Below are 21,113 nucleotides of genomic sequence, written 5' to 3' on the forward strand. Positions count from 1 at the left end.
CGGGGTACACCCGGGACAGGTCGCCAGTCTGTCGCAGGGCCAACACACAGGGACAGACAACCATTCACGCTCACATTCACACCTAGTGACAATTTGGATTATCCAATTAACCTATCCCCTCAAACTGCATGTCTTTGGACGGTGGGAGGAAGCCGGAGTACCCGGAGGGAACCCACGCAAACACGGGGAGAACATGCAAACTCCACACAGAAAGACCCCGGCCTGATGGTGGAATTGAACTCAGGACCTTCTTGCTGTGCGGCAACAGTGCTAACCACCGTGCCACCGTGCTGCCCATCCAATTAACCTATCCCCTCAAACTGCATGTCTTTGGACGGTGGGAGGAAGCCGGAGTACCCAGAGGGAACCCACGCAAACACGGGGAGAACATGCAAACTCCACACAGAAAGACAGCTATAATCAGTTATACTGAACTTTCAGCTGCTCCCTGCTTTCAGGGGTCGCCACAGCCGTTAGCTCCACATGTTTGACTTGGTAGATATTTTTTACTGGATGCCCTTCCTGATGAAACCGTAAAGGGATCTGTTTTGTCTTCCCAGGATCAAACTGGGGGGCTATTTGGCTTGTTAGGCAAATGTGTAAACCACAGTCAGTTATAGTGTAAAGTTGTGTTTAAATTGCCAGTGTGATATATTTCCTAATGTTTTATGACCTGTTTTCACAGTTGATGGATACCTTGTAGCATGTATGTATTTGGTCTGCACTGTTTGGTTATAATAAAATTGTTAGCCATGATGGAGTTTATATCAATATAAAGCAAGGACATAAAGACTTGTAAACAAAGGCAACTGCAAAAGAGAGCCGGTTGTAGCCCTTTTAAGGCACAATATTGAACTGAAAACGAGCAGGTCCAGCCTTGATGTTTCTATAAGCAAAAAATTACAAAAGATTTAAGACGGGCTTGTATTTCATTTATAAGACATTTAAGAGCTCGATATTCATACTATATAATACTATTATAATATAGTGTCTGTTTTGCCGTGAGGCACCAATAACCTGTAAATATATGTGCGTCTGTTCCCTTTTATCCACTTTAAGCCATGTGCTGTTGTTCTGATGTTACACCAATCATAAAAAAAGCTTTCAAAAATAGATATCTTTGGCTTCTCTTCACTATGGAGATGGTGAAACATTTACATTAAGGTCCTGTAAAGCTATTCAACATTCATTTATCTGGTGATTACCTTGAGAAAAGACTGATTTTAGATATGATTTTCTACAAGGTAATCTTGGTGGTAGGACAATTTCAACCCATTGTTTGAAAATTAGAGATCTCATGCTGCAACTTGCTACCCACAGATATTTATGTTCCATTGGTCTGCATGCCAGGACAAAAACCTGCAGCTTGGGGAGGTCTCAGATTACTTGGTACTGTCAATGCATCAATATAATTTCCATATTTATCCATAAAAGTCTAAACTGTCCACTTCTAGGCTCGCTGAAACAGTAAATAGTCTTCGTTTCCTCAATGCAGAAGAGTAAGGAGTCCGAGCGGAAGTAAAAGGCAAAGAGGCCAAGTCCCTAATACAGAGGAGGCTCTATTGGGCTCTTTTTCTTTCGAAGTACAGTTATCACCCCTGTACCCACTGTAGCACTGGCACTGGAAGTGCTTGCGGAAAAAAGTCTTCTCAGTTTGGCTGAGCGTTCCTGTAACCTTGAGCTGGCCACTCTGACTAGTTATCTTGTGTATTGAAGGGCTGAGATGCAGATATATATCACTGTCTGCTATTCTGCGAAGACAGCGACCGCTGAAATTACATAGCACACGACTGCAGTGCTCTGCTGCTGTGGACACATTGAGCAGGTACCGGCCCAGCGGTCCCTTAAGATAATCATTTAGTGTTGAGCAGTTGGCCTGGAAGACAAAAAAGAAGCGTTAACTTGACTTACCACTAATCACCAAGCAGTTCAGCATCAAAGAAGCATAGAAAATACTGTTCTTACACTGCTGCTTGCATGAGAGGTGTCGCCCCAGAAGATTACACCTGCAGCTCCAAGTGCAACACTCTCGCCGATTGTGGAGACCAAATCTGTCTAAAAAAAGAAAAAAAAAAAGTTGACAGAAACAGTTCAGGGCTGTTCAGTGAAATCATACAGTAACCTGTGTTTTAATAGGACAGTCAAATATACACACATTTTATATCCAGTACTAATGTCTAGTTGCCAGTTGAATGAGATTTCCTAACAGCTGTATATGGAAGGTGTGACTATAAATACTGATTTAATTTTAGAGTAAAACAGTCAAATAAGTTAGATGCAGGAGTCAGTTTCCTACTCTGGCAGAATAAAATGCTTACAATAGTCTACATTTAATACTCTGTATCTCTGCACACCTGACCCGTCTTAAAGAATCAAATAGAATCAAATAATGAAACCTGGCTGTTTGTTAGAAAATAACTAAGATCTCTCTTTAGGTGTTGTTTGTTTATGGCACAAAATTAAATGGTCTTCCCATCTGAATTTTTCAAGTTACAGGATACAGTAATATGTCCACATATTACTGTAGTTGTACATAGTTGTACATATTACATATTAGTTGCTTTTTCTACAACTGTAGTTAAAAAAGTGATATTTAAAACCTGGAAATCCACTCACCTTCCTGGACTGCTATACATGATTAAAAAAGAATTGGGTAGTGATTTGAACATCACTGAAAAAAACAAATGGTTGGTTGGCTTTGTTTGCTTGTGTGTTGTTGCATAATGTAAATATAATAATAATAATAATAATCTAAATTAAATCACACTTGTATTGATCAAAGTGTAATCGTCTTGGATAAAATGCTGTTCTAGCCAACTAACCTCAGTTAGGAGAGTTGTTTGACTGATATAGGTGGGTCGGGTGTAAACATAAACAGGACGTGCTAATCCATCCCCAACAGATGCCAGGCGCATTGCCTCCTTCACCCTGTTCCGGACAAAAAGGCGTCCTTGGCTTGTTGAGCGCAGCACAGGTTCCATGTATACTGACGGGAAAAGTGCTGTACATTCCATCCACAACCAGTTGAGATGGTTATTGCGGTCCACCTCCACAGGAGGACAGTGGCCTGTGTAGTTTTGCAGACCATTCTTGTAGTCATGGTTGTAACAATCTGGAAACAGGTAGAAGCCCCACAGCTGATTGGGCCTCATATTCTTGGCCAGTTTCAAAGTCTCCTGCATGAATCTTTGAGCCGATAGCTCAAATTCTTGTTCTGCAACTTTCTCCACTTGTTTTGAGGTCCATGTAGGGTTCTTTTTGGCTATCATTGCACAGGATTTATTTCGATAGATAAGTTTAGCATCCCAATTTCTGACCCATATAGGACGCCACTCCTCCCAGTCAATAACAGCCAAACCTTTTGCCCCTGACACTTTTATGTATTTTTTTAAGGCCTTCAGGCATCTTTTTTTGAGTGCTCAATGAGGCTGACAAGTTGTGGAAGGCCTCCATTCACCGCACTGCCATCATGCTTATAGTAGGGATACAACCCAAGACGTTCCTTATAGAAGATTGTAAGGTTTTGCCCCACAAAGCCCTCATTGGGTGTCGCTACAATGTCAAACTGGCTCAAAGATAAGGTTACTCTATGTCGTGGTTCACACTCCTGTGTTGGGGCATTCCAGGCAAGAAGAACTGGCTTCTGGGTATATAATGGCCTTCTTGTCTGCTTTATATCTGCAGAACAAAAGGCTGTCCACGATGTAAACACAGTCAGAAGCAACCAGGGCAGCTGGCCAGTTGTGGTGAAGAAAGGGTGAAATGCAGCCTCCATGGTTACAGCTCACCCTTCACCCCTCTTTGTCTGTGAAAGACAAAGCAGTTTTGTTAAATTCAGCCAAAACCTAAACGAAAAAGTTCAAATCTTAGATAGATAGATATGGAAATCGCTTGCAAGCAAAGCAAGCGATCTCAAGGGCAGATCACGTTTCTGTGAGCTATTAGTACATTATTACCGCTAGTGCTCATTTGTATTTCCTAATAATACCAAATAAAGTAATACAAAAAAACTTCCTCTATTCCTCAGGAAGTAAATTAAAACTACTTTTACTTACTTTGAAAATAGTTGTGGGAGGATAGCTAAATAGGCTACTGGTAAAAGAAAATGTAATGCTAAAATGTTAAAACATATATATACTAAAAAAAAAAAAAAAATACATTAACGAACGTTACCTCGCCGCTAGCTCAAAGTTTCATTGAAACGGACTACCGTGCTAAGTTAGCTAACGGGTTTCTTCTTCGTGTCCATTCTAACCTGTTCCGCTGAAGCCGAGGACTTAAGTTTATTCCATTCATGTAATCGTCGGGTAAGTTATTTTCCACTGCCCTGCCATGTGAGGAACAACCTCACTTTTTTCTGGGCATATCGATGACTACTAATTAATCAATTCTCTCAGACCATGGCAGGAGTGGTGAGTTGAGCAACAACAGTTCGCTCCATTTACTTCCTGAGTAGGGGGGGTGTTCAGTTATTGAAAGACGTATTTTATCCACGTTTTCCCGTTTATCTTCCCAACAGTGTTTCTATCATTTTACATTACTTTACAGCATAAAAAATGTCACCATGATCACAGTCTCACGTGGCTTTAATTCGAGGGTAAATGTACATAGCAGTAAAACCTATCCCCCCTCCTCGTGAATTAATATCAAGCCACCCTGTTCTTCGAGTTCTGCCCCGAAGGAAGCTTGGAAGCGAATCTTAGACTAAAATCTAGTGTTTTGCTCCTGATTTAGATCTGATTATCGCCCTAACCTGAATGGATGAACTGAAGCACTTGGCAATGGCATGAAAACGTTATTTTATTTCCTTTTGTTCAAACAAAAGCTAAATAAATGCAAACTAAAACAGATTAACTATACAACTTAACTATACAACTATATCTTCTTAAAAAAAAAAAAAAAAGTCCAGTATCCATGATATAGTGTATTTAAATCGATATGCACTACAGATGATTGATGCATTTTCATCAACTACCTTAAATGAATTGCAGATCACACTAAATTTTGGAAATGGTGACCTCTCGAGTTTATAGGCTTAGTTTGTCACTTTTACAATGAGGTTGATTTGAATTGTTAGGCAGTTTAGAGAGAGCAAAACTCTCATTTGCAGTGGTCCCCTGCATTAAAATATAATTCATAGCATCAGTTATACGTCTCAAGATGTTTTTAACAAGTCTAAAAAGTGCTATGCCACTGCTGTGAATACCTTCAATTTCTTTTTAAAACTGTAATTTTTAAAAGATTAGTAATTATTTGTCTTACCAGCAGTCTTTTCTTTTACTTTATAATCTCCAAATGAAAGTAGATCAATCAAGCTGTCCACTTGTTAAAAATAAATACAGCTCAGTCCTTGTGCTCTGTGCCAAGAGTCTACAAAGTTCTGCTAAGAGATCTGTCTAACAGAGGATACAAAAACACTTGTTCATTGCTATTTAAATGTCCATGAAACCCCACCTCTTAACCACTAAGTTGCACACGCAAGTGCAAATCCCTCACTTTATATTCTTACCTGGTCCTAATATTAAAGCGTGGTAGTTAATATAGGAAGCTACTTTCATCACTAAAGCACAGTGGTGTGATTTTACTTCTCAAACAGGATTTCTGCCAGAAATACATGAATCAAGTGTAAATTTTACATGGGTAGGCCACATCCACACAAACACATTGGGTTTTACGAAACAATACATAATCCAGTGCGAGGATCCTGATATATGTTGTCAGGATCATGGTAAGTAATATCACAGTAATTTAATACTTACTGTGACACTTGGAGACACACAAACTGCTCCCTTTCAGCTAATTAAATCAGATTACTGTAAGTGGTGGGTTCCTGCTAGGCTGCATCTGACCATAGTTTTCAGTCTCCTCTGTGAGAAACAGGAGTCTGAGATCTCTTTCTCAATCAAAATGTATGCAATCTATATGAGTCCTCCTGAGCTGTCAAGAGGACAGCCTGAGCTTTTTGTTTGCGGTGATTTGACCAACATACAACACTGACTTTCTTCAAAGTGACCGGCATTGCAGCTTACACTTTTTATAGCAACAAGGGAGCTTATCTGATGTCTTTGCAGATATTATCTTTGTGTTGCTAAAAATGTTCTTCTATCTTAAATATGAGATTATTAACATCAACTTAGTACTGAAATAAATCTTTCACTTGGTGTTCTTTGTAGCGGACAGCAGGAATCCCGTTTTCAACCTACACCCATACTTCAGGAAGCAGAATGCTGAGTGAGACAGAAAGGATTGTACTCAAAATTGTAGAAGGGGAGTCAGATGTATAGGTGTCAGGGGAGGAGGTGGAGAAGGGCCAGACACTAGAGCAGGAAGGTGAGAGCTCAGAGAAAGACAGCAGCTTTCGAGGAGCCTGAGCAGGAACAAAGTGACAGCACCCACATGCATCCATTATCCATTATGAATACAAATAAACATGTAGTCTAGAGCTCTAAGATTTTTTTAGCATTGCAATATGTAGAAGTGGAAATTAGAGCCTTTTTAGTTGAACACACACACACAGAGACACATATGCATAAATTCAGAGTTTAAAATCAGCTAAAACGTTAATTTCTTAAACTGTTTATTCTGTTGATTTGTTTAATTAATATTAGCTATGTGTCCAGTAAACTCTACCTCTCCTTTCTTTATCAGTCAGAAGACTAAAGATAAAACTGTAATTTTTGAAATAATATGTTTGTTTATGTATTTGTTAGGAACCCCATTAGCATCGTTCTAAAGCACAGCTAGTCTTAAAAACATTTAATGGTCAGTAGGATTTTTGCTGTATTTAAAGTTGATGTATTTAGAAGTATAAAATAATGTAAAAGTTTGTTTTTTTGTTAAAGCTTTTGAGTTTTACTTTACACTTTACAGAGTTTCTGGTCCCTGTTTTGTTCTTATTATTTTGCTGGTATTGTTTCTCCTTCTCATCACTGGGCTTGTTCCTTCTGTCTTCCACTCTGTCCGTGTCATGTTTAAGTCTTCTTGTCTCGTAGCATTTATTACTTTCACTTGTCTTTTTTTTTTGCCTCTTGTGTGATATGTCACTCATCAGTCCGCAGCATATAAAAATAGCCCTGTCCTTCTTTTTTGCCCTTGTCAGACTGTTTCCCGTTGCATTCGGGAACTCTTTCCACACATCTTGAAAAGAACATTGTTGAATAACTGTTTTTCTTTTTCTTCCTTTAAACACAAAATGTATTATTCCAAAAGAGCATTTTTTAACGTGTCCACCATAAAACTTTATAAGTCCAAGTAACATGTAACACTTTGCCGCTTGAGACCTCTGATTATTTTGTGTGAGGTTTTCAGCAATAACAAATGAAATGTTAACTAGACTGAGGTGCACGTTTTCCACTTAATCAGAATCCACCCAGTTATTTTCCACAATATGAGTTATTGACTCTTTCCTTTGAAAAGAGTTTCTATAGAAAAACTCATCAACATGCTTATAACAACAATGCACATATTTCCATTCTTGACCTTTATAACCCAATTGTGCTATTACTTTGTGACTAACTGCTATTACTTACACCTTAAGAAAAGGCTGTCAGATATATCTGTTAGAAGGTGGAATAATTTAAATACTCCTTTAAAAGGATAAAAGAATATATTGACATTACTGCATGGCTTAAAATATCATGTGACCTGTCAGCAAAACCAGAGGATAGGTGGTTTGCTGAGTCAATTTCATTAATCCTGAGACTGCAATTCACCTCGTGGCCTTTTATATTTGTTCAGCTGTGAAAACAAACAACAAAAAAGTAATAACATGGCATGTCTCCCCCAGACTGAAAACAGTACTTACCCACAGAAGGGGCAGGGGGAAAGCCCAAAGACTGGTGTAGAGACAAATTACTTCATAAAAGCAATAAAGTGTAGTGGATTTTGGCACTTAACTCTTTATCCTCTAAGAAGAGTAATATTAGACAGCTTTGTCGAAAAACCCTTTCCCATGGTGACTGCATTGATAGCCTTTACTTCTGTCTTAACTTCATCCATAACTCATTAGCAGATGCTCTTATACACACTTTACTCCCAAGTGATGGTCTGCGATTGCAATTTCCTCTACAAGTGGCTAATTTTGTTGCAGGTGGAGGTCAAGAGCGACATTTCAAATACACATCCACCTTCAGCTCATTCCAGTGTTTAAAAACTGTAAAAAGACTCAACTGCCTGTTATACGAAGGATTATTTGGCAAATAGTTTCTATGAGCTTTGTTATATAAAAGTTCATCTTTCTTTAAATAATTGAGTCTTTACTGAAGCCAAATTCAAACAGGATAGCAAAGTCTTGGCAAGTCAAATTATTGAAAACTTAAAAGTACTCCAATCCAATCCTCGAAACTTGAAATATTTTAAAACCTTTAATAACATAATTTAATGTGATTACTTGTATTAAAACTCATGAAAAATGCAGTGTCCATCAGGGCCAGACTGATGGCTTTATAGTCATGACTCCACATTCCCAGAAGGCACCTGAATAGTTTCCAAGATCAGTTGATGCCATTCCCATGCAGGTCTAAATTCCAAGAGCTAACCACATTAGAAATGTCAGGTGTGGTTACCATATATGGCAGGGACCTCCTCCCCTTGCTAGAAGATCTTCATTTCACACCATGACCTCTGTGTAATTAAACTGTAGTTATCTATCCATCACCATTAATATAGAAACCCTGACAACTGTCTAGGGCCAAAAAAAGCACAAAAAAAAAAAAAGATTAACACGAGTGTCCATGTTAATCCTCGTTTGTCTTCACTGCTCTTACTGATTTTTACTGGAACATTTCATAATGAACTACGATTATGTGAAGTTACGGTACATTGAAATGTTCATCTGTAAAGTGTGGATACAGAAAAGGAATGTGATTTAATTCAGCATTTTATTTTGTAATTAAAAAACAGTTATAATAAATTAAAAGTTAAACATTGTATGTCAAACCAGCAAAGAAAACAACAGGATCTGTCATTAGACTCACTGCCGCAGTGCACATCCTGTGGCTCTGAGGTCACTGAAGCCAGTCCTTCCAACATTAAACTGTGACATTAAGGGTTTGTGAGCCACTGATTGTCAACTAATTGGGCTGTCCCATAAGCAGATCCTGTTCCATGCATAATGAAGCGAGTCATAATGTCAAAAAACTTAAATGTGCACTGGCAACTTTTCATCTCTTGCTCAGACCCCTTTGGAAGGAAGAACATTACATTCTCCTTCAACTCTTTGAGTTTTATGAATCAAACCAGAAGACAATCTACTGCAAAATATTCAGGCCTCAGTCATGTGTCATCCCAAATCTGCACACAGTCACACTTACATGCACACAAACCAAGATCTGTAAACTGATTTTCCCCAGCTTGGCACCATTCTAGATCCCCACTGGTGACCTATTCTGTGTCTTAACTGCACACAAGCCAAAAACAGATCACATGCAGAGGCTCAGCACACAATGCATCAGCCTGTCCACATAAGGGCATCAAATATATCAAGAGATCATGTTATTTTGAAAGGTGGTTTGGGCTTCCATCTGCAGTGGAAACCGAAGGACGGAGTTGACACAGTGGCTAGTCCGAGACGCTCCTCAGACATTGTCAGGCTTCACAGATGACAACTGGGAAATCTACATGGATGCACGGATGGTCCAGCTTTATAATTCCCTGTGAGGACACAAGAAAATAAGATGATATGAATGCTACAGAGATCTGGTGTTAGTGTGTAAAGTCTTGCTTTAAAATTTTAATTTCCTCACCTGAGGTGTGAGGTTTTTCTGAATCTTCTTCAGCTTCGCTTTTTTACGGCCGTTTCTTGTCACAATCGTCTCTTCGTAGAACTCATGGGCCAAGTCACCGTCTTCATCAAAGAACAATGAGCTGGAGCAAAGACACAAAATTACTTGCACACAGTAATTATTTTTAATACATGCAGCTAGCTTGCTTCTTGCACACGTATTGTGTAAATATTTCTGGTGGACATACTCTATTTTGTGTATCACAAAGAACACTACATTCACACAAGTGTGGTTTTAAAATGTAAAACCACACCTGTGGTAGTTAAAGCCACTACAGGTCTGTTACAGTCTGCTTGTTTCCAGTCTAAATACAGTGTGGAGAATAAAACATAGTGGTCACATTAGCAGGGAGAACAACGTCAGCTGATCTGGTGTGATTCGCTGGGTAAACACCATAAATCTTAGGACTTTATCTTTTTCCCTCTCAATAATGTTGGCCAAATGTGAATGTGTAACTCTGTTTTCACCGAAAACATTTTTACAAAGAGCATTTTCAACCATTCTTTACATTTTTCCCCCTCCGAAAGAGCACATTGTATCACGTTGCTGTTAAACATTTTCAAAATCTTTGCAAAAACATCACACACATACACGGCCCAGTTTAAATAAGGCTGGGACAACATGCATGAAACAGTCATTTTAGAGCACTGCTTTTGAGTTGGAATCTGTCTACTAAAAACCCCACAGACTGCTAATTAAAAACGACACAAGTCAACAATAATGTCATAAATGTCTTGGTGTATGACGAGACTACGTTTACCTTCTTCTTGTAAAGACAAAAGGAGTGGCACCCGGGAAACTTCGGACTCTCGCCAGTGACTGCTCATTTCCATCTTTGGTTGGATCGTCTGAACTACCTGAGCCAGAAAAAGGCCAAAATCCTTTGGATTTGGAGCCGCTACCTCCCATCTTCAGCTGCAGCACATTATTTTCTCGGGTCCCGAGGCTGCCAGTGGTGCTACAGTGTTACTGTACAAGATGAAATGTGCCTTCAGGGTGTGACACCTGTGAAAGTGGCAAATAAAGGGTAGCTTTAGCTGCTTTCAGGGAAAACATAATGGCACTTATTTATGTAGTTAGTTTTTTGTTGTTGTTGTTTTTTTTTTTTTACAAAAGGCTGCTTTAAGAAAGGCCGAGACCCGACTTTTCTTTAAACCAGACAAGCCCGGACTGAGTTCAGGTGTGATCATTTTCAGCTGTAGGCCAGCAGCATGACAGTGCTAGAATAATACAGCAGCCAAAAATCACGCACGCAGTCACGCTTCGGTGTCACGAATTACAAGTGGTTAGATATGGAATTTAAATCAAACACAACAACATGAAAATCTGCTTCTAGCTGTCTAGTAGAAGACTCGGTAACATTTTGAAGCCATAGCAGTTAGCTAGCAAGCCTTTCCCGACACCAAGATCAGTTTGTCACCACAGTGCTGAGAAACTGATCCCGGCTGCACTAATCGTAGCTGCTTTTATGCCACTTTATGTACCGTCTGCTAACATCACCATTAGCTTTATTACTAGCATTAGCTAGGTCAACATGTTCCTAAACAAAATAACGTTTACTGACGTCGCCAGGGACTAGCATGAACTGATTTAACAGTTCATGCTGTTCCTCGTCGCTTTAGCTTAGCGGAACACATACCTAAATTGCGCAGCAGTATGCTCGTAGGTAAGAAATTCTCTTTGATGAATTTATGTTACTGGCTCGCTAATTCTGTACAAGCACAGACCTCATAACACACAAAGCTACGCTAGTTGTTTATGCTATCTGACGGCCCACGTTCTTCTTCTGTCTTTTCCCTCTGAAGGTTGGTGCAGAAACGCTGTGGTGAGCTATCGCCATCACGTGGACAGGAATATGAAACCGAAAAGAAAACGTGGTCTCTACATTTTCTTCTCTTTTCTGCACTAGTGACTTGTACATTTTGATCTCATGCGGGCCATGTTGATAACACCACACAGTTGCTCCTGGTTTGTCAGCTGCTCATCCATGATTTCAATATCCAGTTACACCACATGCCAAAGGTCCAGTGTTGTAATGTTCAAGAAAGCAGTTTCAGATGTTTCGAGCTTTGTGATATGGCGTGTTATGGATGTGACTGAGAGGGAGGCAGGTGTAACAATGAAGATGCAAGAAGTAGAGGCAGCAATGGTGACCCACAGTGAACAGCTCACTGTGAGAAGTGGGGCATATCTGAACACCAGTGGGTTGCAGATATCCAAAGCTGCTAAGGGATGCCAACAGAAACCTTCACATGGACAAAACTGCTATGGGCCTCACATGGGCAGGTCTACATGAGCCCATATGGGTTTTCTGTAGGCAAGCACATTGTGGGCTATCCACAGGAAACCTATTTAGGGGGCTCCAAAGGATAAAACTGCTGCGATCCCTGTGTGGACACACCCAATTGGGCCCACATGCAATGAGGGGTGGGTTTGCCCTGTCCACACAGCCCCAAGCCTACCCACTGTGGGCCCACATGGGTGTGTTTGTTGTGTAGAAGACTGATCTCAGCCACATTCAAAAGACTTTGTCAAAAGCCCTCCTAGAAGAATCAAGGCTGATCAGCATATTAATACCTATATTTGAATGAGATGTTCTACAATCACGTGTACATGTGTAGACTACTTTGGTCCCCCACGACTCCACATTCTAGTCGGGCATGCTGGGCACTAGTCGGGCACGCTGTTAGAAATAATCAAAAGTTTCATATTAAACAGCCATTTTTCACACTTTATTAGATCATCTGAATATCCACACATTTCAGCTTACCCAACTCATTTTCACAGGTTGATTAAAGTGCCACAATTTTAAAAACCATCATAGCAACATGAGGAAAACTGAGTATAAGATGATAAACCAGATAAACTAAGAAAAATTTAACATGTCACTTTAAATAATCTAATCAAGCAGCATGATGTTTAAAGACAGAAGTGTGATCAGTTAGTCCAAAACAACTTCATATGTTTTGAGTCAGTCCAGTTCATAGCTGTACTAGATCAAAATCACCCTGAACTGAACCTTTAAGTAATTCACATTAAATATTACAGCAAACTCCCTGCTTTATTACCAATCTCTAATCCATACAACATCATCACCTGAGCTATTTCATTCCCCTTTACCATGACATAAAATTTCTTATTGACACTTTTCATGGAAGAATGTCTTCTAATTATTCCAGTGTGAAGCTGAGTGTCTCGGTGTCAACCCGGTGTAGTCATCCGGGCCATGGCTTGATTCATCATGTCTCTAGCAAGAGCATAGCGCTTCACGATCTCTCTTACGTGTGTTTCTTCCTCCCGCTGGAGGATTCGCAGGAAGTTGCACAACTCAGGAAAGCTAAATGCATGCCACTGTGAAAGAGAGCAATTCACCGTATAAGCACCATATATTGACAAGTTTATCTTTCTCAGAACAGAATGGAAACTTACATTTACATCCCCTGTCTCGTTCTCTTTCAGAACCAGGCTTAAGACTGTTTCACTGGGGCCAGCGCACAAGCGCAGGTACAGAGGACGCTCATCATCAGACAGTTTACGCATGTACACTAGAGGAAAGAGAAGCAGAATTTCAGAATTCAACAACCGGTTCTGTTTTAGTTTGTAAAAACAACGCAATATTAGGGATCCTACCTTGACCTTGTCTCTCTGTGCGTTCAAACAAGGCAAACTTTGCCGGGTTGTCCACAACGGTGAACTTATTGAGCAGTGCTTCGATGACTTCTCGTACCCGTGTTTCAGAGCTTATATGTAGGTGCTTTGCAGCATCTTTGGGGAGGTAGAATGATGTCCGCCGTTTCATCCGTCTTCCCTGATAATCATCTTCCTGCATCAAGCTCAAACTCTGACGAGGAGGAGGGAGGGAAATGGGACGAACTAACTGAAAGTGGACCTTGATGAAACCAGTGTAGGACCCATCTTTATTCTGAAGGGTGGACAGATTTATAGCATATAAATGGGAATTAAAATGTTTAATACATTATCAACAAATGTTATGAACAGAAACATGTACGTATTCACACATCTATATAACTATGCTGAGATGTAGTTGTAGTCAGACATTTATGACTAACAAAAAAAACAAGTATTGTGTGTACAGGTTTAAATTTAATTTGTTTTTTCTCTAATCCACACATGGTTACATATATACATACACCCCACAAATAATATTTGGTTAAACATCCTTTTACAAGTTGCACCTCGACCTGTTGCTTTTGGTAGCCATCAACAAGCTTCTGACATAATTCTAGCTGGGTATTCAACTACTCTTCTTGGCAGAACTGGTAGAGTTCATTTAAATTGATTAGTTTCCTGGCATGGCACTTTTAATGGTAGATCACAAATTTTTAGCATGGTTGAGGTTGGGGCTTTGGGAAGGCCATTCCAGAAGCTTAACGTTGGCCTGCTTTTTCTTTGCTCCATTTCAAAACTAGGTTTGATGTTTGTTCGGGATCATTTTCCTGTTGGACGATCCGATTGTATCCTAGTTTAAATTGTCTAGCTGTTGATTTGAGGCGAAGTTGAGGAATTTGGCGATAGTGCTGCTTATTCATCATTCCATCCACTTTGTGCAATGTACCAGTACCACTGGCAGCAAAACAGCCCAAGAGCACGATGCTACCACGACCATGCTTGACAGCTGGTATGGTGTTCTTAGGTTTGAAAGGCTCAGCTTTACTCCTCCAAGCACACGTCTTGTCATTGTGGCTGAATAGCTCAATCTTTTCTTGGCTGACAATGAAACTGGTGCACATGGGCAGCTGCAAATTTCAGTTGAGCTTGAAGGTGTCGATTTTGGAGCAGGGGCCTCTTTCTTGGTTAGAACCCCTTCAGTCCATGGGAGTGTCAAACTGTCTTCATTGCGGACAGTGATGCTGAGCCTTGTTGGTAGTTCCTAGGTTCTTCATGAACATTCATACCAATTTTCTCTTATCAAGACCTTGGAAAAGTGGTGACACATCTGAACAACTTGTACATTTGTACAACTTGAACCTATGATCTTGGAATCTGTTTCGAAATGGCTCCAATGACACCAACTTGTGTAACTCTAGGATTGTCTTTCTTGGATCTTCACTGATTTCCTTGGTCTTTTCCATTGTTCTGACTATTGGTCAATCCAATGAGTGCTTATAAAACAAATTCTTTTTATGCTTTCTGTTTTTTATACCCATTGTAGTCAATCGTGATTACTAATGAGAAGTTTTTAATCGTAGGTGTTTCTATATATTACAGTTTGTATGTATACTTTTAACCTTGTGTGGATCAGAGAAAATCTAAGGAGCTTGGAAAGAAAGAGACCGGCAACAAAGCAAGTCCAGACACTTTTCTTTCCAAGCTCCTTAGACTAGGATGACCTGGATGACTGAGAACCTTCACAGACATATGGCAACAAAGAGGTTTCTTCAGTTCTGAAGAATCCTTCAGAACTGATGATTGTTTACATACAATCATAATGATTGTATGCAAACTTCTGACCACAACTCTATGTATTTATATCAAAATGCACATTTTTTGCTTAAGTGAATCTCAATGAAAATGTTTTTTCAGTTCCTCACATCCACCATGTAGAGATTGTTGCTGATCTGAGCATTGTATTCCTTCACCTTCTGTTGAATCTCACTAACATTTAACTCCTGTTTACCCAACTCGATCTGTTCATCCTGAAAAGAAAATGGAAAGAACAACAATTAAGCCCCATTACAGTGAGCAGAAAGCTTGCCTTCACAACTAGGCTTTAAAAAGGGAAGGTGACATAAAACAAATGTATGGAAATAAAAGTCAGCTCAATACAAGCTCTTTTTATGTAGCCAGAAAAAACAATAAAGAAATATTTACTTAACACAGTTGACCAAAAGAAATTAGCCTGATAACCTATGCCACAGCCTCACCAGTACATTACTGTGAAAGAAAGATGAACACACAGTGAAATGCAGGTTCATCTCCCAGCTGCGGGTGTCCTGAGTGCAGGATGAGTCGCTTGCTGCATTTCCCCAACTCATTTCAAAGGCTCAGAGTGATTTCTGGTTACTGTTATAATTATTTTTGGAGGTGCCCATCACTCAGTGCTATTCTAGCATCACCATTACCGTTTGCTCCTCACTGACAGTAAAAACACCAAAATGACATCTGGAGGGGGAAACCTATTCCCAGTGGGATCTGCTTAAATTATCTTAAGTGATAATTTCCCCCTCATGTCATTGTTCATCTATACTTCAGAGGATTTTAGTAGAGAAAACAGTGTCAAGTAGAGCATGAAAATCTAAACTAAACATTATTTTATTGTTTCCTATGTTTATGTTTCAATATTTGTAAATGCACTTATAACAACCACACCAATGGCTTTATTTTTGTTGAATTCAATACTTTGCTGCAGCTTTCCCGGGAGCCTAACACATCCAAACATGCAGGCATTTAGAACTTCAAAAGCCTTGTAAATGCACTTTCATCCTTCTACAACAGGGCCCCTAAACTGTTCTGATTGTTTTCCCAGTAAAAGGTGTACTGAAAAAGGGATATTATTATTAGTTATAAAGTTACTATTTACAAAATATAATAAAGGATCTGACTGTGTCTGGGTGGTGCACAATCATAAATGAGAGCAGGCAGCCAAAAGAAGTGAACTGAGAAGAAAAATTCCAAAATAATCTAAAATCTATACTCCCCAGTACTCCTGTGGGGAACCAGAGACGAGAGTAGTGGGCAGCTTCCCTCCATTTGACCTACCCACCTTCTCCATATAAATGTAGGAAGAGTTAAGTGCACTTTATTTTTGTGCAAAAACAAAAAAAAAAATCCTAGTTGTACAAATAAATAACAAGCTACTGAAATTTTTCTGTAGCTATGAAAATAGAAAAAATACAGATGAAAACTGTTGTCTACACAAATACACTGCTATTATAGTGTTCTTGTTTTTCTTACCACATTTGTGTCTGTCTCGATGCAGTCATCAGATAAAGCTGCATGCTCTGCTAACAAACTTCCATGTGTCATGCAGTCCAGCTGGATGGACGGTCGACACCGGTAGTGACAAGTGTAGCTGCAGTCTATGAGAGTGAGACGAAAAGAGAGAGATAAATCACTGAAGGGTGATATATGTCAAGACTTGCGGTGTAGCTTCTTCTCATGTTGTTTCTAGTTGTTATTGTTTTCCCTTCCTAAAAACCTGGCTGTGTCGAATCGCTTTATAGCGCACTCCTGCATGCAGCAGGGAGGCAAAAGGAAAAGACGCTACCCGGCTCTACATGTAGCACACAGGGAGTCAAAATGTGATGCTTTCCAGAGCTTCCTTCAGATAAGGAAAAAATGTGTGATAAAATTCCTCATGAATGGAAAAACTAACATATGAATCCTACATACTATAAATCGTGTGATGCAGAAAGTGAAGAATACATAACATGTCCTCAGTTTGAACCTCATGAATGGCTGGAGGCTTCCTGTGTAGCCATTTTCTCCCTGTGCCTGCACGAGTTTCCTCCTTGTGCTTTGGCTTCCTCCCACAGTCCAAAAACATGGATGATAAAGCCACTGATGATCCTAAATTGGCCATATGTGTGGATATGGGTTGTCTGTTTCTTGTGTTTGCCCTCTGATGTGCTCGCTTTAGTTTCACAATATTTTTAGTTATTTATTTAAAATTTGCTTTATCTCAATTTCAGCACCTTCTTAAAAGCATAATGATTAAATCTTTCCACTTGTTAATGTAATAATCCCAAACTACTGACTGTATACTACATAATTAATCAAAGAATAATGCTGTTTCTATTTCCAATGTTCAAATACTTTCACAAAAAGAACAAAATTAATTTGTGATTCTGTCGTTCAACTCTCTACTTCTCATCTCCCCGGCAGATGGGGCGATGGGAAGTTTACTTGTTCATTAGGAAGATTTGAATCTTTAAAAACAAATATCTAATATATAACATTTACATACACAGACTGGCCAGTTTATTATATAAAATTATCAACCAAAAATATCTAATCAGCCAATCGAGATGACCTGTTAAAGTTCACAAAAGAACAGCAGAATGAAAGCAGAAGAAAGGTGATTTAAGTGACCTTGAATGTGGTGTGGTTGTTGGTGCCAGATGGGCTGGTTTGAATCTTTCAGGCATCGCTGATCTACTGGGATTTTCAGAATTTGAATTTTTTCAGAATTTGGAGGATTTTGAGTCAGTGGAGGACAGGAGGTCACTGAACAAGCTGCTCTCCATCATGGACAGAACATCTCACCTGCTCCACTCCACACCTCAGAGGCAGCAGAGCTCCTTCCACCTCAGACTGAATCAACTCTGCTGCCATAAAGAAGGCGTCAGGAGACCATTCCCAATGTTCTCTATAAAAGTGCATTAATTATTATTGTATAATTAATGCATTAGTGTATTATTAGTAAGTGCAGTCGTTTTTCTTTTTCCTTAGATTTATAGTGTACATATTATTATCTATCTATCTATCTATCTATCTATCTATCTATCTATCTATCTATCTATCTATCTATCTATCTATGTTTTTTTGAACATGACAGTGAGTTCACTGCACTTTGAAGGCCTCCATAGTCACCAGATCTCAACCTAACCCGAGCACCTTTGGAAAGTGGAGGCATGGAAGCTTTGGATCATGGATGTACAGCTGACAAATCTGCAGCTACTGTGTGATGTTATCATCTCCACATGGACCAGTTCTGAAGGCAAGTGGGTCCAGTGCTGTATTAGCCAAGTGTCTGGTGAGTGTATAGTAAGAAACGCCAAAAGACTACAGTTTTCAGCAAACTTTACTCTACTAGGAATCAGTAGTGCATTTGTCGGACAATGTTTTGTGCTTTGGATGTGGACCCTTGGAGGGACTGACTGATTTTATAGTCAGGCTGTCAGCTAGAGCTTTGTTTAGGGGATGATGGAGGCCTGTGATGTGAAAGAATAAGATCTGCATTATCAGGATTTACTTGTTTGTTTTGTTTGTTTCATGGGAAGTGTTGACAGTGAGAGAAATAGAGATTATAACCAGGATTATCCTGTAAACAAATCTTTTGTGGAAGTACTTACTGGTGCAGCGTAAACTCTGTTTATAAAGCCCCCAGATGAATTCACCACACAGGTCACACCAGGTGAGATGTGCATGACTGTAGGGCTGGAAATCATGACCCACACCAGTCTCTCCTGTGTGATGACCAGGGGCCTCAATGCTGACGTTGTCTCCAACCAGACGGACGACACAGTAGTGGCTGGGATGACCCAGGTTTCCAGTCGACGGGGCTACATGGACAGCTGGAGCGGCCAGCTCGATGGGATCATTTACACTGAGATCCTGCAGCTCTATCAGCTCACATTTAGACATCCTGACCTCGATGCAGAGACGCAGACGCCAATATGTCAGCCAAGCACTTGCTGTCCATGAGCTATTGTGGGTGCATGTTGCCTTTCAAGATGAAAATATATGCAACTTTGCATGCTTTGCAAATTTATAGCGTGTGAGGAAAAAAAAAAAAAAAAAAAGCACTGGAACAAGATTTGATTGAATCCACTGTGATAACAGCCTCTAAGTCCCCAGGAGCTGCAAGACAGGTAAAACAAAAACGTTAATGGGTATGTTTAACATAAACATGTGTTCAGCATTTGCACTGTATGGGTTTTACAAATAAAAAAAATAAACCAAAAGATTAGTCTTTGTTATCTGATGCCAGGATACGATTATATTAAAATGTGGGACAAGACGACAAGTATAATCCTGTACAATCCTGGGACAACTCGTGTTGTTTTTCTGTAGGACTGTGAGGCCAAACTGCATATTTGAGACAAAACATTGAAACTAAAAGTGGGAAAATAGCAATCGTTGCATGCAGAAGGCACAGAGCTATGTCAGAAACAACTCGCAACTTCAGTAACAACCACATGGCTCATACTTTTTGTTGATAATTGTCACTTTACTTTGAAGAACCTGAATCCATCATTCAGCTGAGACAGACAGCATGTGCGCACTGCTTGCCGGTGTTGATCTCTGAGCTGCAGAAACTGATAATCCACGTTCCTCTGTTATAAAGTCAAATGCCACTAGGAAGAATAAGTGTACATGTTCACAGGTTCATCTGGATCTCCTTAAATTAGTGTCCTTGTGGAGCTGCTTTGTGCCGTGAATATGAATACCCGGGAGTCTGTCTGCCAAGTGGGTCACCACACGGTGCAATTATTCACACAGGGCAACAAGAGCCCATTGTAACCGTCCATAAGCATCCATGCAATTTATTTATTTTTGGGGGGTCTTATCGGTTTGTTTACCAGTCGAAGTTATGTATGCTTTAGTCTTCACGACATCTTATTGTTTCACTGGTCATCTGTTTTGCTTAATGCAGCTCTGCGTGTAACGGAGTTAATCCCGCAGTCTGAAACGGGACGACAAACTCAAGTTGACAGTCACACCCGAGCAAAAATTCGTATTTTCTGACAGACAAAGTGTTGAAGATGACCTTACCTCGCTTACTTTATCACCCACACTCATTCTACAGGAAATCTGAAGAGCGTTCGCAGCTTCTCGTTGAATTAACAGCGACCCGTCCCTCGTCCGACGCACGCACTTCTGTTTGCGCATGCACATTGTGGGTGTGGGATTACCGTCTAATCCCATATGAGTATTAAACTACACTGAGAGGAATCCCCTCTGTTCTCATCAGACACTCGACTGTTAGATGGAAGTGTAAATAAGTGTAAGTGGGAGCTGTTCTTGATGATATTGATGATAGCTTTTGTAGGATGTTTAAAATAAATAAAAAGATCGTAAATTAAATATAAACGGCTACTAAATAAGTTTATTATTATTTTTCATCTCTGCGTTGTTGCTGAATGACGCATTTCACTGGGGAAATTCCTTTGACAACAAAGCCCAGTATTTAATAAATGTTGCTGTATCCGAAAGAGTGGCGATCATTAAAAAATAATAATAATTTAGCTGTTTAATTCTGAATGACAAAATTAATTCTTAATGATAATGTTTTAGTTCATAATAAAACAGTAAATATGCTCAAACGGTAGATATATTTGTTTGAACAGAATGATTCATGTTTGATTTGGGGACACTTGAATAGGCAAATCAGTCACAGAGAAAAAACCTTCCAGGCTCCAATATGGCAGATTCTCCCAGGCCAGAAACGCATGTTAGAATACCATAACATGATTTATTCATGTACCACACGCTTACTCTCTGCTTATCACAAGGGGGAGTAAGGCACATCTAAAGCTACAACAGGGCGTGAGATCATTTCTCTACAGTCAGTAACGACTAAAAACCAGCCAAACAGAAAACAGCGTTTTTTGTAGTTAAAGGTCCTCAGCTCTGGAACATCAGAAC

At 39.7% G+C, this 21,113-nt stretch overlaps 3 protein-coding genes across 3 annotated transcripts; all 3 read right to left on the minus strand.

Annotated features, from left to right (window-relative positions):
- Positions 1 to 500: 500 nt before the first annotated feature.
- hyal2b (hyaluronidase 2b) lies at positions 501 to 4,445 on the minus strand. Its single transcript, XM_025907267.1, is given in 5 exon segments — positions 501 to 1,876; positions 1,966 to 2,055; positions 2,823 to 3,404; positions 3,407 to 3,805; positions 4,056 to 4,445. Coding segments are annotated over 4 exon segments (1,431 nt in total). The 5' UTR covers positions 3,776 to 3,805; positions 4,056 to 4,445; the 3' UTR covers positions 501 to 1,486.
- A 4,415-nt stretch (positions 4,446 to 8,860) lies between these two features.
- Positions 8,861 to 11,600, minus strand: tusc2b (tumor suppressor 2, mitochondrial calcium regulator b). Its single transcript, XM_003454563.5, has 4 exons — positions 11,422 to 11,600; positions 10,543 to 10,787; positions 9,744 to 9,864; positions 8,861 to 9,651 (listed from the first exon to the last, which is right to left on the minus strand). The coding sequence occupies exons 2-4, from the start codon at positions 10,689 to 10,691 to the stop codon at positions 9,586 to 9,588; spliced, it is 336 nt and encodes a 111-aa protein (XP_003454611.1). The 5' UTR covers positions 10,692 to 10,787; positions 11,422 to 11,600; the 3' UTR covers positions 8,861 to 9,585.
- Positions 11,601 to 12,490: 890 nt separating this feature from the next.
- Positions 12,491 to 20,369, minus strand: rassf1 (Ras association domain family member 1). The gene is made up of 7 exons (XM_003454564.4): positions 20,241 to 20,369; positions 18,818 to 19,325; positions 16,698 to 16,822; positions 15,335 to 15,439; positions 13,413 to 13,704; positions 13,212 to 13,327; positions 12,491 to 13,133 (listed from the first exon to the last, which is right to left on the minus strand). Exons 2-7 carry the CDS (start codon positions 19,107 to 19,109, stop codon positions 12,984 to 12,986), a joined length of 1,080 nt encoding a protein of 359 aa, XP_003454612.1. The 5' UTR covers positions 19,110 to 19,325; positions 20,241 to 20,369; the 3' UTR covers positions 12,491 to 12,983.
- Positions 20,370 to 21,113: the final 744 nt, after the last annotated feature.

Source organism: Oreochromis niloticus, linkage group LG5, assembly GCF_001858045.2.
Source record: "Oreochromis niloticus isolate F11D_XX linkage group LG5, O_niloticus_UMD_NMBU, whole genome shotgun sequence".
Lineage (NCBI taxonomy): Eukaryota > Metazoa > Chordata > Actinopteri > Cichliformes > Cichlidae > Oreochromis > Oreochromis niloticus.

Bases quoted from the DNA above. Each gene is read 5' to 3' on its own strand.
- rassf1 (XM_003454564.4), bottom strand. From the start codon at position 19,109: ATGTCTAAATGTGAGCTGATAGAGCTGCAGGATCTCAGTGTAAATGAT. The intron at 13,328-13,412 runs GTAGGATCCCTA...TCTTTCCTCTAG, and splicing joins CACAGAGAGACAAGGTCAAG to TGTACATGCGTAAACTGTCT. The intron at 13,134-13,211 runs GTAAGTTTCCAT...TCTCTTTCACAG, and splicing joins ACGAGACAGGGGATGTAAAT to TGGCATGCATTTAGCTTTCC.
- tusc2b (XM_003454563.5), bottom strand. From the start codon at position 10,691: ATGGGAGGTAGCGGCTCCAAATCCAAAGGATTTTGGCCTTTTTCTGGC. The intron at 9,865-10,542 runs GTAAACGTAGTC...TCTTTGCTCCAG, and splicing joins TTTGTCTTTACAAGAAGAAG to CTCATTGTTCTTTGATGAAG. The intron at 9,652-9,743 runs GTGAGGAAATTA...GTGTCCTCACAG, and splicing joins AGAAAAACCTCACACCTCAG to GGAATTATAAAGCTGGACCA.